This window comes from Carcharodon carcharias, chromosome 14, assembly GCF_017639515.1.
Source record: "Carcharodon carcharias isolate sCarCar2 chromosome 14, sCarCar2.pri, whole genome shotgun sequence".
Lineage (NCBI taxonomy): Eukaryota > Metazoa > Chordata > Chondrichthyes > Lamniformes > Lamnidae > Carcharodon > Carcharodon carcharias.
Genome location: NC_054480.1, coordinates 42973588 through 42989143, shown reverse-complemented (window position 1 = coordinate 42989143; position 15556 = coordinate 42973588). Strand labels below are relative to the sequence as shown.

The following is a 15556-nucleotide window of genomic DNA, read 5'->3' as shown; positions in this document are numbered from 1 at the left end:
GGCCCATCAAAGAACCTCTCAACAGTGCAGGAAGAGGATGAACGATTTGCTGCACTCCACCAGGGTAAGTCTACTCACTGCAGACTGACACTCATAAGGGCATCAGGCAGTGTAAGTGTGTGAGCACACAGGGATGTCAGGCAGGATATTGGGTTGCAGGACTCAGCAGCTAATGGGACATGTGCACTGAATATGTGCCAGCCACATCATGCTCTCAATCTTCTATAAGTTTGAGGACATCCTACCTATTAATCACTGTGGGGGGCTCAGGAGCGACCATAGGCTTGCATGCTCCTAAACTGCTCATGAATCCATAGGAATGATAATCAGTCCTTCTATCTGTCTGCAGGACAAAACCACCCAAAATAAATCAAAGGTGGCATTCTGGACATTTGAATCCTGACCCCTTTTGAGGGGTAGACTGCTGAGATCAGTGAGAATTAGCAGGACCGTGCCTGTGCAGAAGGCGAGATTGAACTCCCTCAGGAAGCCAATGAGGATGCCTCATTGTCGGATGTACCTACAGAGTAACACCTTGCTTTAATGAGCCTTCTTAGGCATCCATTAAATCTTTTTTTCCATTCCAGGTGCCAGCAAGAAAAGGGGGAGGCCAAGAAAAGAGACCACCGACAGATCCAATTCCAACCCCACCCCTGAGGATGATGCCTTAGAAGCCTCAGAGGATGCACCATCACAGCATTCACCTACACCCTGCACCAGCGTAGATACATCCACCTCAGTTGCTGCACATTCTAGACTAGGCTTGAGGTCATAATCTGGTGAGCACATTACTGATGCAGGACTACAGTTGCTGGAGGAAGTGCCAAGGTCTCTGACACTCAGAGGACTGCTGGAGATCAGGCCCTTGCTCAGCCCCATGCAGGTGATGAGCATCTAGACTCATCCCTAAGAGACCTGTTGGAGATGCAGAGACAGGCAGGGGCACATCAGGTAGAGACGCCAGAGGCTATACACAGACTGGACTGAAAGCTGGAGGAGTCTGTTCACATTCTGTCTGCTGTCATGGAACCGGCATGTTAGCGCTTGGCTGCCTCCATGAAAAGGGTGGCACTGCCTTGGAGACCCAGGTCCAGCAGAACACACAGTGGCTAGATATATGTTCGGACCAGCAGTCAATTGCTCTAGCCATGGGTGCAACGCAGTAGTTCCTAGGCGAGAGGGGGCAGGGCACCTCCACCTCCCTCCAGGTGCTCCTTCTCCTCAAGAGTCAGGGAGGTGCCATTGGGCAACCAAGGGAGGTGCAGTGCCAGCCAGGCACCCCGGAGGCTTTATCCCAGGACACTCCAAGGATGTCCTGCTGCTCCACCTCCCCTCTGCCAGTGACCCCATTGCCTCCAGCTGGTCAGGCCAGGGAGGGTGTACCTGCACCTGTGCAGGAGACTCTTAGAAGGCCAAGGCTCTCTAGGCCTCGGACCATCAGAGGACACCCCCCAAAATCATCACAGTCAAGACGGCATAGCTGTCAGCAGACTGCCTCCAGCTCAGCTGTGGGTGCACCTAGGTATAGTAATAGGAAAAGAAAGATATAAAGAAGTTTTGAAGGCATGAAGGTGGCATGAGTGTACAACCATTGAATATAGTTTTGGCACTTGTAAATGTATGTTCACTTGCACAGTTTCCAGGATTCCATTTTACTGCTAGGTGCATAAATGATCACGGCCATTTAAGGGGTGGACTTTGGAACCCCATCAGAGTCTGAGAATGAACTCCTATAGATAGATTCACTTCTCTCACATTATCAACATAGTGATTATTCCATAATCCTACATGTGCATGATTAAGCACTGGCCATCATTTGTAAGTGTGTTTTTTTATTCATGCATGGGATGTGGGCAACACTGACTAGGTCAGCATCTATTGCCCATCCCTAATTGCCCTTGTTGGTCAGAGGGCATTTAGTGGGTCTGGAATCACATGTAGGCCAGACCAGCAAATTTCCTTCCCTAAAGTACATTAGTGAACCAGGTGGGTTTTTATGACAATCAACAACAGTTTCATGGTCATCACTAGACTTTTAATTCCAGATTTTTATTGAATTCAAACTCAACCATTTGCTGTGGCAAGATTCAAACCCGGGTCCCCAGAGTATTACCCTGGGCCTCTTGATCACTTGTCCAGTGACAATACCATCACCTGTAGGCTGGATACATATGTAAACCATTACTTGCAGCTCACCATGCTCTGACCTCTGAAAAGGAGTTCAACGAGGTAATTGCATCTCCTCCTGCTCCTGATGTGAGATGTGGGTGGACGCAAGGAGTAATCGGGGGTTTAAACATGCAATGTGAGTGGCAAGAAACACTGTTCCAGTTTCAGGTTTGAAAGAGTGAAGCTCTACAGTGTTTTATTAACAGCAGACAACCAGAGGCTTCCCTACATGTTTGGAGAAAGCTGTGCTGGGCACATCCAATCATTACTGGCCGTACTTGGTGATTTATCTTTTTTAGCTAACATGCAGGTGAAGGGGACAGATAAATAAGGAGGCAATGGGCAAGTTGGCCTTGACTGCAAGAGGGATTGAGTGTAGGATTAGAGGTGTGTGTGCAGTTGACTGAAGCCTTTGTGAGACTTCACATGGAAATTGTTTGGCCTGCTTGTCTCCTTATCAAGGGTTGCAGTAGACTTTGAATAAAGGGATTGCGACCAAAATGCACTGGACCTCATTGAAGAACCGGGGTCTTAGTCAATGCGGTGAGAGAGAGTGAAATGGGCCTGTGTGTTGGACTGTGAGGCTATCCATGTGGAACAGCAGCAGCTCTTACAGGGCTCTGCAGGGTCCATGCAGGAAAGGTGTTTACTTTGGCTGGCGTGTCCAGAATAACAGACCAAGGCCATCTAGGACTGAAGCTTGTAGGACTCTCTGCAATTGGCGGGTCTGGAGTTCTTGCTACTCAGCAACCCATAATGGAGGTGAGGCACTCAGTGAGTGGACCGGAAAGCGTGCAACCACATTTTGGGACATTGTAAGGTGCCTCCGGCATTGCCTTTCACTCATCTGTAGATAGCTGCATCACCTGCGATACACCTGTGGTTGGGCCAATGCTCACAGTTTCACTGGCTCCTGGTGGCCAACGTCCTGACCTTCTTGAGACGCTGCTGTCTCTTGCTGCTCAGGCCACTGCTCCTCCTGGTCTGTGCCAACCTGTGCCAGTCCTTCCTCCTCCTCGTCTGGATGAGAGCCAGTAGAAAGGCAAGGTTGCCTGGAACCTGCATCATCTAGGCCTCAGTGGATCTGTGAATGAATTGCAGTTATCAATTTATTGAGCATATTCCATTCAAATTTGCCTCCATTTCTGAGCCACAAAGCCAGTGCTAAGCCCTGTGCCTGGCTTGCATGTAGACATGGTATCTCACCCCTTACAGATAATGGACATCCTAGAGGAACAGAGATGAGTATTCCTCCTGTTCATACATGCATGGTGACATTGCTCTTTGACTGGGGTGATGATAGCCACGTGCGAGAACTCACTCTCAGACACTATTCAGCTTTCCTCCATTACCATCGAGACTACAGAGAGACCATTGCCTGAGCAGCATAGAAAGATTTACCACATGAGCCCTTGTTAGCCATAACCATTCACCCAGGAGAGTGGAGGTTTGGAGTTGGAAATTGGCTGCCGTCTACCAGCTGTGTCCCTTGGAGACATCAACCTCCCTCCCTCCCTGCCTCTGACAGCAGCAGATGGCAAATCGCACAGAATGGACAGAAACTCCAGACATTGCTGGAATCTTGATGTTATGAGACCCATGAGTCAGGGAGCAAACCTGCTGCAGTGTGGGCTTCATCGTAGAGAGGAGAACACAACTGATTCTCATCCAGTTGCCTCATGATTATTTGAGGGTCCCTTTAGTCAGGCAATTGTGCTCACCTTGAACTCCACCCACCTGAAAAGACCCTCCTTCCACTTCAACGGATCGCAGTCTTAGAGTGACAGCATAGCTGAGAATCCCAAAATGGAGTGCGTGACATTCGAGACTCCATCCACCATCTTCTACCCTCCCACCAACGTCTCCTCATCATCCTTGACCCATCCAATACGACCATTTCTCTTGCCTCTGTCACCCTTGAAGCTCTCCCCATTATCCTTGCATCTATAACAATTGTACTGCTTATGCCTTCTCTGCCCTCCAGGCTGACACCCATTAGTGTTCCCATGTGCACCCTGACCTTGACCCCTCCCATTATCTGAACCTCCTGTTTTGTCAGTTTCTGTGATCAACACCCCCCTCCCCACCTCATGAAAGCTTCAGCTACCCGACATTATTCATCAGGAAGCTCAACCCACCTTTAAAGTCCTGAGAACTTAATTAGTAAAGTTCTTTTCACTGTTAGGAAACTGATTTTTGGCCTCCTGCCAAATTTAGCTCCCCCGGCCCACTAAACCTCCCACTGCTGGAAGGACTGGTAGATTCCACCCATCGTGTATGCCCTGTTTGTCCCATCAGAATAATTCCGTCCAGTATCCCTTGCATATAATTAGTAAAAACCTCCACACTTAGATTAGTGAATCAGGAAGTCGGCTGAACTGAAGCGCATTGAATGGAAATCCAAGACCTGCCACACCCCACTACCTCTATCAATGTGACTGTTCCCTCTGCTGCCCAGTACCATCAGTTCAAGCTCCAGGACCCCATTGTCGACAGCGCTGGCTCTGCCCTCTAAGACCATCTTTCTCTCTCACCATCACTGCCGGAAACCCACTCTTCCACCTAACCACAGGACCTCCAAACCCAACAGTCTAGGCTTTTCCCTCCAACCCATGTAGCTGCACCCTCACATTCCCTCGCTGCCTCGCTCCCTGCCCCAGACAGTCTGCCTTCCTTCCCAGGACAGCCTCCTTCCCTGTCCTGGACAGTCTGTCTTCCTTCCCCCAACAATCTCCCTCTTTCTCCCAGACAGTCTCTTCCTTTCCCGGACAGCCTCCCTCCCTACTCCAGACACTCTGTCTTTCATCCACGGACAGTCTCCCTCTCTGCCCTGGACAGTCTGTTCCTTTTCTGGACAGCGTCTCTCCCTTCCACCTTCCACCTTTCACGCTTTGCCCTCCTCCTGTGTCTAGTGGCTGCTCAACCCTACTGTCCTTCCACCCTTAGCCTGTCTACCGTGTCCAGTCTCTGTTCCACCCTTAGCATGCCTTCTGTGTCCAGTCTGTGCTCCACTCTTCTTCTCTATCCCCTATAGCCTGCTTTCTGTGTCCAGCCTCTGCTCTACCCTTCCACTCTTCCCTCCACCCCAGCCTGCCTCCTGTGTCCAGCCTTCGCGCAGCTTTGCCTACCAGCACCCGATCTGAGTTAAGAGGCAGAGACTTGTGAGTGGTCCCCAAGAAAGCCAAAGCAACATCTACTCACTGCAAAGTTGTGGAAGGAGTTAAGCTTGCCAGGTGCACACCACTTATATACAGTTGTAACTGCGAACATTCTAATTTCTTGCTGGTAGGGAACTTAATTTGGAGAGGAAACTAAATTCCGGTGGTGACCTCTTACATGCTAATACATGTTAAAGGACTTCTGGACATGATTCATCAGAAAGCTCAACCCACCTTTAAAGTCCTGAGAACTTAATTGGAAAAGTTCTTTCTGCTGTCAGGAAACTGATTTTTGGCCTCCTGCCAAATTTAGTTCCCCCGCCGACTAAGCTTCCCACTGCTGGAGGGACCAGTAGATTCCACCCATTATGTCTGCCGTGTTTGTTCCATCAGAATAATTCCATCTAGTATCCCATGCATATACTAGTAAAATCCTCCACACTTAGATTAGTGAATCAGAAAGTCAGCTGAACCTCAAGCCCATTGAATGGAAGTCCAATGCTCTCTCATCAACTCTGCAGCTGGAGCTACATAATGCAAAGAAATGTTAACATCACAAACTATTTAAAAACTTAGGAAAATAAGACTACGTAAAAGAAAAGAAGGTAATTCTGTTCCTAAAAGTAGCTGTACCAAGAGGAATAAAGAATAATTAAAGTGTTAGTTGTCTTTAAGTGTGATGCATTTTTATTCTTTAAAATAAATTATTTTTGTAAATAGTTTAATGAAATAAAACTTTGGAAGTTTTGCTATTTACGTGACCCATTATTTAATATTGGGCTAGTTAATTATCTCAGTCTACTTCACCATGATGACTTACTGAAAGTAGCTGCTAGCAGTAATTTTAAGTTGGGGCCATACAATATTTTTATTACAAAAACAAAATGGATTTTACAGTAATTTCTCTGGTCTGTGCCTAGTACTGTATAATATTTCTTTGGATGTATAATTATTCAGTGGTAAATACCCGATTTTTGGTGCCAAATCATCACTGAAAAGGAAAAGCAACAGTGAGTTTCCTAAGCTCCACTCCAGAATAGAAGAGAGCCAATAAAAATGCAGTATAATGTGGATAAATGTGAGGTTATTCACTTTGGTAGCAAAAACAGGAAAGCAGATTATTATCTGAATGGCTATAAATTGAGAGAGGGGAATGTGCAACGAGACCTGGGTATCCTCGTACACCGGCCGCTGAAGGTAAGCATGCAAATGCAGCAGGCAATAAAGAAGACAAATGGTGTGTTGGCCTTCATAGCGAGAGGATTCGAGTACAGGAACAGGGATGTTTTGCTGCAATTATACAGGGCCTTGGTGAGACCACACCTGGAATATTGTGTGCAGTTTTGGTCTCCTTATCTGAGGAAGGATGTTCTTGCTATAGAGGGAATGCAGCGAAGGTTTACCATACTGATTCCAGGGATGGCGGGACTGACATATGAGGAGAGATTGAGTCGGTTAGGATTATATTCACTGGAGTTCAGACGAATGAGGGGGGAATCTCATAGAAACCTATAAAATTCTAACTGGACTAGACAGGGTAGACGCAGGAAGGATATTCCTGATGTTGGGGGAGTCCAGAACCAGGGGCACAGTCTGAGGACATGGGGTAGTCCATTTAGGACTGAGATGAGGGGATATTTCTTCACCCAGAGAGTGGTGAGCCTGTGGAATTCGCTACCACAGAAAGTAGTTGAGGACAAAACATTGTATGTTTCTAAAGAGTTAGATATAGCTCTTGGGGTGAAAGGGATCAAAGGATATGGGGAGAAAGCGGGAGCAGGCTATTGAATTGGATGATCAGCCATGATCATGATGGATGGTGGAGCAGGCTTGAAAGGCCAAATGGCCTGTTCCTGCTCCTAGTTTCTATGCTTCTATGTGAAATAACTAATGCTCCCAGGGCAAAAATTACAATGGAATAATGGAGATTGATTATAAATGTTGTCAACTTCTTGGCATCCTTTCAGTGATATTCAAATTAGCATTGATTTCATTAAGGATCAAACTTTATGTTGTTTTAAATTGTATCCTGTGCTTTAACTCTTTAATTCTCAGTTTCTAAGCACCTTTAATGTTTCCTTTCAGATCTTCACATGCAAAAACCAAGGCTGAAGCAGCAGATCAGGCTTCACAGGCTGCAAGCAATGAATCCAGTATTGCAAGGGCAGTCGCCAGGGAGCTGTCTCCAACTTTTTACCAACCAGGTATTTTTATGATTTAAAATGCTGTAACATATTGTGCACATATGAAAATGACTGAAAACAGAAATAGATTCTTCCAAAAGAAATCAGGGAACAGTTAAATAAACTCAAATATCAGATAAATATGCTAGAGCTCGATGGGTAGAATTTCTTCAACTCACTGCATGACTTCTTATCTTCTTATACATAGGTTGTGCTGTATTTTCTAACATAGAAATATAGAAAATAGAAGCAGAAGTAGGTCATTCGGCCTTTCAAGGCTGCTCTGCCGTTCAGTATGGTCAAGGCTGATCCTCTATCTCAACACCCTACTTCCACGCTCTCTCCACACCCCTTGATGCCTTTTAGAGTCCAGGAATCTATCCATTTCCTACTTAAAAATATTCAGTGACATGGCCTCCACAGCCTTGTGTGGTAGAGAATTCCATAGGTTCACCACCCTCTGCATGGAGACATTTCTCCTCATCTCAGTCCTAAATGGTCTACCACGTATCCTGAGGCTGTGACCCCTTATTCTTGAAACCCCCAGCCAGAGGAAGCATCATCCCTGCATCCAGTCTGTCCATCCCTGTCAGAATTTTATGGGGAGAATTGTCTCCATGTTGGGGGGGTTGTGCGGGGGTGGGTGCGGGTGGGCAGGCAGCCAATCGGCGTCCCCAATCAGCTGGGCGCCGCCATTTTACGTGGGTGGGCCAATTAAGGCCTGCCAGTGTGATGCGTGCCCGGAAGCACTGAGCGCTCCCTGTGCGGGCGAGGGAGGGGGTGTTGCCTGGGTTGGGGAATGCGCCCTTTCACGCATGCGTGGATGGGCAGATCAGCTAATTGCTTTATTGGCTTTTTAAATTGCCTTAATAGGGCTTTGACAGTTCAGCGGGTGCGCAGCCGACTCGGCTGCGTGGCCACCAAACTGAAAATCTAACTGACGCGCAGTGACGTCAGGATGCACGTCTGACACCACTGAGTGTCATTATACCCCTCGGTGAGTGGGCCCCGCCCCCGCTCGCCGTGCCGAAGATTCTACCCAACATGTTTCAATGAGATCTCCTCTCATTCTTCTAAACTCCAGTGAATATAGGCCTGGTCGGCCCAATCTCTCCTCGTACAACAATCTTACCATCGCAGGAATCAATCTGATGAATCTTCGCTGCACTCCCTTGATGGCAAGTATATCCTTTCTTAGGTGAGGAGACCAAAACTGCACACAATACTCCAGTGTGGTCTCACCAATGTCCTTTGCAGCTGGAGTAAGGCATTCTTGCTCCTGCAATATTTTATTTATTTAACAAGCTGCTTTCTCAGTGTGAAATGTTGATTAGACTACAAGAGAACATCTAGGCTTTCCAAACCCAGTTTAGAAGTAAAAAGCATACTTATTACTTACATTTAAATTAGAATAAAAATTACCTTCCTCTGAATGATGTTTTTCAAATGTGCCTTCATAAAATCATAGGCCCTGATATTTACTCAGGATTGGTAGGGGCTAGATGGATTTTATGATGGGAAACTTAGATGTATGGTTTTCCTGGATATCCAGCAGAAGTTAATTGCAGAAAGTCTTTGAGCAGAATTGTCCCAGATTTGCACCAAGTGGTAGCGGGCGGGAAAAATGACATCCCTTTCCTGGCGTGCCCCGCCTCATTAACAATGCATTTACAGGAAACATGCTGGATCACTGGCGGGTGGGCTCAGATTTGCCTGCCACACGGTGATCTCAGCGCTTCCTTGCTCCGTGTGCCATATTTAAAGTGCACCAGATGGCAGCCTACTTCATGTCGACAGACTAGGACTGCTCCAGGTGACAGATGGCCCCAAAAGCAAAGAAGATGGCAGCTACAAAATTTAGCCTTTCTGGGGTGCCTGCTGGATGCAGTGGAAGGCCACCATGATATCCTCTACCTTTGCTCTAGCGGCAGGTGCTCTACCAGAGTCACCAATCCGGCCTGAGAGGCGTGGTATGGGTGGTCATTGCCACTGGAGCACAAAAGAGGTCAGCTATCCAGTGCAGGAAAAGGATAAATGCTCTCATCCATTCTGCCAGGGTAAGTTAACCACCTCATCACCCTCAACTCACACACTCACAAACTCATCACACATCCTCAGTGATCTCACAGCTCAAGGGACAATGCCGCTAACTTTACACACACCCTCACATTTCCATCAGGCTCATATCCTCTGGAGCTCGCATCCTCAACCCATCCATGGCTCTGTTCACCATGCAAACATTCCACGCAGAGCCATGTGTCCTGCTCACACACTCTCTATCTGTTTTCATGCAAGAGCAGCTGGATATCCTGCAGAAGTTAACTGCAGAAAGTCTTTGAGCAAAGCAGCAGGGAAAGGTCCCAGACCCAGGGGTGGAGTGGCCCACATTAGGCCCCTCACTCACTTTGGTGAGGATGTGGATAGTGCCTGTGCCGACAGTGAGGTTGGTGGTGAACGACCACCTGAGGATCATGAACCACATAATCCCTCTCTCAACACAACTGTGAGCGCTCTGTCTCCTGCTTTTGACTGTGTTGTCATGCACTAATTATCTCTACTTTGGTTCACAGGGAGCTTTGTCAAGTGACTGATGCCCTTAGCCAACCATTCCCTCAGCTCTATCCATGTCCTCACCTCCAGCCAAGAGGACACCTCCTCCATTGAAGAGCTGGAAATAAGCAGTCTGGAAGACCTGTCACAGTCCTTACCCGCACCCTCCACCAGCTCCACACCTTGGCGGGACCTAAATCTAGAGCAGGCTTGGGTTCACAATCTAGTGATCACTGCAAGGACATGTGTCCGCAGCAGGAGAAGGCATGTTTAGCCAAGCTCCACGGCACTTGGGGTACTGCTGGGGAAGAGGCGTCTGTGAGGTCCAAGTCAGATGACAAGCCTCTGGATTTGGCTTTCCAACTCATTGTAGAAAGTCAGCAGAAGGCAGGGGATCATCATGCAGAGCTGTTGGAAGCCAGCTATGAGGAGAAACTGGACAGGCTAAGGTTGTTTTCCTTAGAACAGAGGAGGCTAAGGGGTGACCTAATTGAGGTGTACAAAATTACCAGGGGCCTAGGCAGTGTATACAGGAAAGACTTGTTTCCCCTAGCTGAGGGGTCAATCACCAGTGGACATCGATTTAAGGTGATTGGTAGAAGGGTTAGAGGAGACATGAGGAAAAACTTTTTCACCCAGAGGGTGGTGGGTGTCTGGCATTCACTAACTAAGTTGGTGGTTGAGGCTGAAATGCTCAACTCATTTAAAAGATACCTGGATCAGTATCTGAAGTGCTGTAACCTGCAAGGCTACAGACCAGGTGCTGGAAAGTGGGATAAAATGAGTGGCTAGTTTCTTCTTTCACTTTTTGGCCAGTGCAGACGTGATAGGCTGAATAGCCTCTTTCTGTATCATAACTTTTCTATGGTTCTAAGCCCTCAACAGAGTGGCATTCAAGTCGGAGGAGTGTGTCTGCCTGCTCTCTGATGAAGCGGTCCTACATGTGCATGTATGGAGGTCTCCATGGGAAGGATGACGGACGCCATGGAGACCCTGGTCAGCAGAACACGAAGATGCACGCGGACTGACATTCCATCGCTGTAGTCATCGGTGAGTTCCTGCATTGGCAATGAGAGAACGAAACAGGGCACCTGCCCCTTTCCCTCAAGGAGTCAGGCAAGGGCCATTGGGCACCCGAAGGGAGGAGGAACGGCAGCTGGACATCCTTGGGCCATCCACTCAAGAATCTCTGAGGCTGTCTGCTCCCTCTGAGCTCCCTTTGCCTGTGACCCTGTCAACCTTGTCCACTGTCACCACTAAGGGCAAAGTTGGCCCACAGGAGGACAGCCAAAGCAAACTGGGGTCCTTCAAGGCCTCAGCTCTTCAGAGGACTCATGCCGAAGTCACCAGAGGCAACAGGGCCAACCATTGCACAGGCTGTCTCCACCCCTGCTGCAGGGCAGTACCTAGAAGAAGTGGTAGGTCCAGAAAGTTAAGAAATTATGATCACCAGTGGTTGCACAGGTGAACACATTTTTTCACTTTATAATCTGAACATATTTTCACTTTCAGTGAATAATGTGCAATGTTGCCTTTCAGCTGCATTGACAGGCTTTGTGAGTCCTCCCACTGCATCTCACCCACTAGTAGTTCAGCTGGATGCAGCTGGCCCACGAGTGATTTTGGAGGGAGATGTGTGTGTGTGTGTGTGTGTGTGTGTGTGTGTGTGTGTGTGTGTGTGTGTGTGTGTGTGTGTGTCAGAGCCTTTCAGAGCCTCATGCAAGTACTCTCCCACGCACATGGAGCCTCCATCCATCACATTCCTCTTACTGTCCCGAGCATTTTCAATGCTGCCTACTGGGGATCTCTTTCAGCTGTCCATCTGAGCTGACCTGCTTCTCTGCCAACCCATTGATTGCACTCCCATGCAGCACTTGTGCCCGTTCAAACCGAGGCTCTGCTCACTTTAGATTTTGACAACCATGGTCATGGTCAAGTATCTTGTCAGCTCCCCTGTCCTTTCCCCTCCCCCAGTCATCCATGTCCTTTTCCCCCATCACTGTCGACCCCCCGGCATCACTTTCCACCTCCTTACCGTCACCTACTAACCTGAACCCTTGTCTTTCCAAGATGTCCAGGTGAACGTGCACATTCCCTATCTTCCTGAGAATTTCACTTTCATCCACATTGACCTCCCTGACCACCTCCTTCCCACCCCAGGGTCTGTGTCTGCATCTGAGTCCCCACCAACCACCCTCGCCGTTCCTTCTACCACTAGCGACCCACCCCGCCCCCCTCACCCTACCGACTCCCTCTGGCCCCTCCACACTCAGCATGCCCACCCTCCATGCCCACCCTCAGTTTGCTCCCCAGGAATCAGTCATTGACATCACAGACCCCTCCCTTGCATGTTCATCTGGACATCCCACCCCCCTTTACACCCTCCTCCATGCTTACTCCCTCTCTCCCCCACAATTGCCTGGATACCTTCCCTACTCCGAACTCCCTCTTGCCCCCTGGACACCTTTGCTCCCACTGAACTCCCTCCCTTACACCTCCCTCCCACCTTACACATAACTCCCCCCACCCAACCTCACCCCCGACACCTACATCGCCCCCATCCCAACCTCACCACCCCTTACAATACCTTCGTCTCCCCACTCGCCCCTGTCCTCCTCTGGTACACCATCTCCCACTCACGCCTAGTTCTCCCTCTTCCCCCTCGCCCCCACTGCTGATCATGCATAGCAGCCCATGGCCAAGACCGTGATGTTCCGAGGCAGACCTGAAGAATCAATGGAAAACGGCCACCTTCTGGGAGCTGATTCACAGTGGAGCCATTTCTATGAGAATCCATCCAGTATGCGATGCATGTGTTCCTCCAGGGTCTGGTAGCTGTAGGGCTCAAGCACCATCTTCTCCTCAGATGTCTGCGATCTGAGCAAGGCTCTAAAGGTGAGTCCCAAATTCTGCACAACTTGTTTGTCCAGACATGCTCTGGGTTGGCTTGTTTTCCCACCGGCTTAACGGTAAAACGGACGTGGGGGGGTGGGGGGCAATTCTCACCGGGCCTTACTTTACGTCCCATTACCAGGATGCAAATCAGGTTCACACTGGCCTCCAGCAGGATTTGCGTTCTGCATGGCGGACACCATTGATGATCCCACTGTGATTTCATGCCAGCATTTCTGCCGCTCTGGTCGAATTGTCTCCCACCCTTCTGGGTTGCCATGATGCCTGCTGCCAACGGTACCGGACGATCTGAATTGTTTCGATTTATTTCCCGCATGAGAGTCAGCCAAACTGACAGGATGCTGCCTATCAGGAAGGAAAACATTCGGGAAGCAGGTTGGGGGAGCAAGGGCAGAGGCTGATTGGGGTGGGGGTCGATCCATTGTAGGGGTTGAGTTATGTTCAAGTAAGGTGTTCAACCTGGAAAAACGCTCCAGCTCCTCCTGGCCTATAAGCAGTGCAATAAATGCACTTACCTCATGAATCCATCACTTTATGTCTTCTTTTACATGCCACGAAGTCCAAAGCCCATGAATCTTGGCCTTCATCTGTTTACAAATTAAAATGCTGTTGAAGTGAGGGCAGCCATCCTCCTTAAAAGATTTCAATAGCTGCTCTACCCACCTCCTGTTAAAATTCCCCCAATCATGTTCATTTGAAGAAAGCTTTTCAGCCCATTGGTCTTATAATTCTAGAATACCAAACCTACTATTACAGTATACATCTATTGAGTAAAAGGACTGTAAAGATGCTCGTTTCAGAAATCCAATATGAACCCACACTCTTAACCAGCCACATGATATATACCAGTTTACAGGCATCAAATTGTAATTTGATGCTGTCATGTGTCAGATCAACAAATTCAAATTGAGTGAAAAGGAGTCAGTAGATTTGGATTGGCTTAGTTCATGTAACTTCCTTATGTAATTAAGGACAATATAATTGTTGGGTTTTTATTTGTAAAACGTTGCAGGACTTCTGAAATATCTTCCAAGGAGTAAAATTCTCTATAAATCTGTGGTATCAAGTCTGAGAAGCACATCAGTATGAAGCATACATGGAGCTTTATATTGTTATTTTGATTAGAATGTTTTAATGAATTTGAATTAACATAAAAACTGATGACATTTTTCCAAGGTAATCTATTAAAACATGGCAGCATTTCCAGTGTTCTTAATTTTTTTGTAGATTATTCCCAATAGAGTATTCTTTCTTTATGTTGTACATTGACAAAGAGAGAATGACAGTTTAATATTACCATTTTACTGGAATCAAAGGGCTTGAAATTCATCAAGTCCTGTTCTGCTACTGAAACAGCAAGTGGGACAAGACAGCACTAAGCTCTAGTTTGGCATGGGAGTGACCTCATCCCAAATCCTGAGACAAGGTACTTGGCATAAAAGGGGTCGATGCCTGCGTCATTTATGGTGGTATGTGGATTTTTGTCATATAGGGTAAGAAATTCAAAGCAGTACCTGGCTTTTTATCAGGGTGTGAGTCCTTGTAGTCGTAAATAATTTTTTAAAAAATGCTTCTCGTAATGCCCTTTTTCTGCTTTGCTAATAGTAACTGGTCATTCTACAAATAATTGCCTCTGGGAAACCTGCATCAGGCCTTCACTGCCATATTGGTAAAACAAATACACTTGCTTCATGTTTTCATATCTTTAGTTGATTCTATTAAAGATGAAATTGGCACTCTATCTGGTCATTCTGCCTCTTTGACTAATGTCATGATGGAAGAGAAAAATAGTTGAGAAATTTTTACTACTTCTGAGAGGAGAGGAGTAAGAGAGAAGAGTGGAGGGGAAAGAGCAAAGAAGAAGTGCAACAGAGAAGAGGAGAGGAAAAGATGGAAGAAAATAGAGAAAAGGTGTTGATGGAGATAGATGAGATTGGGTCAAGCAGAAGGATAGGGGAAATGGAAAAAAGAAAGAAGAGAAGGGGTGTCATTGGCATCCAAATTTTTGCCTCAGTTCTGGAGGAGTGATTCATTTTTAATATTCTGTTTGGTTCACTTTGTAGACTGTGCTATGCTTGGCTTTTATTCTGCAGTGTTGAACATTTTCATGGCTTTGTAGGCCACTTCAGTTTGATCCTCAGTTCAATTTTCTATATCAAGAAACATTTTTTTTTGTGGGTTTTACTCCAGTTACCCAAGGCTGTCCTTTGCAATGTCACATTCTGCTGAGATGAGCATGACTTCTGTAAGGAACATATCTTTTTATTTCTGTTGGACTGTGGATTAAAATTACAATAGCTGCAATTCGAAAGACATGTCCATGGGAACAGGATGATATATATATATATATATATAAATATATATATATGTATATATATATATATATATATATATATATATATACAATGTTGCAGTTAAGGAACACATTCTGCCATGAAAGACAGGATGGTGCCGGAAAGGAGTCCTGGACCAAGGGAGCTGCCTGGCAACAGTGTTTTAATTGGCTCCTGACCAGGTGTTGTGTGAGAGCAGTGCAGCAATAGCTCCTAGCCTGAAAGGAACAAAATCTAAAACCTCTTTCTC

At 47.1% G+C, this 15556-nt stretch overlaps 1 protein-coding gene across 4 annotated transcripts in view; it reads left to right on the top strand.

Annotated features, from left to right (window-relative positions):
• The window catches only part of LOC121287283 (junctophilin-2-like), a 122692-nt gene that overhangs the window by 61699 nt on the left and 45437 nt on the right, over nt 1–15556 (top strand). For all 4 annotated transcript variants that reach the window (XM_041205012.1, XM_041205014.1, XM_041205013.1 and 1 more), the window contains one exon: nt 7413–7531. In XM_041205012.1, coding sequence (XP_041060946.1) covers nt 7413–7531 — 119 coding nt within the window. The remainder of the gene's footprint in view (nt 1–7412; nt 7532–15556) is intronic.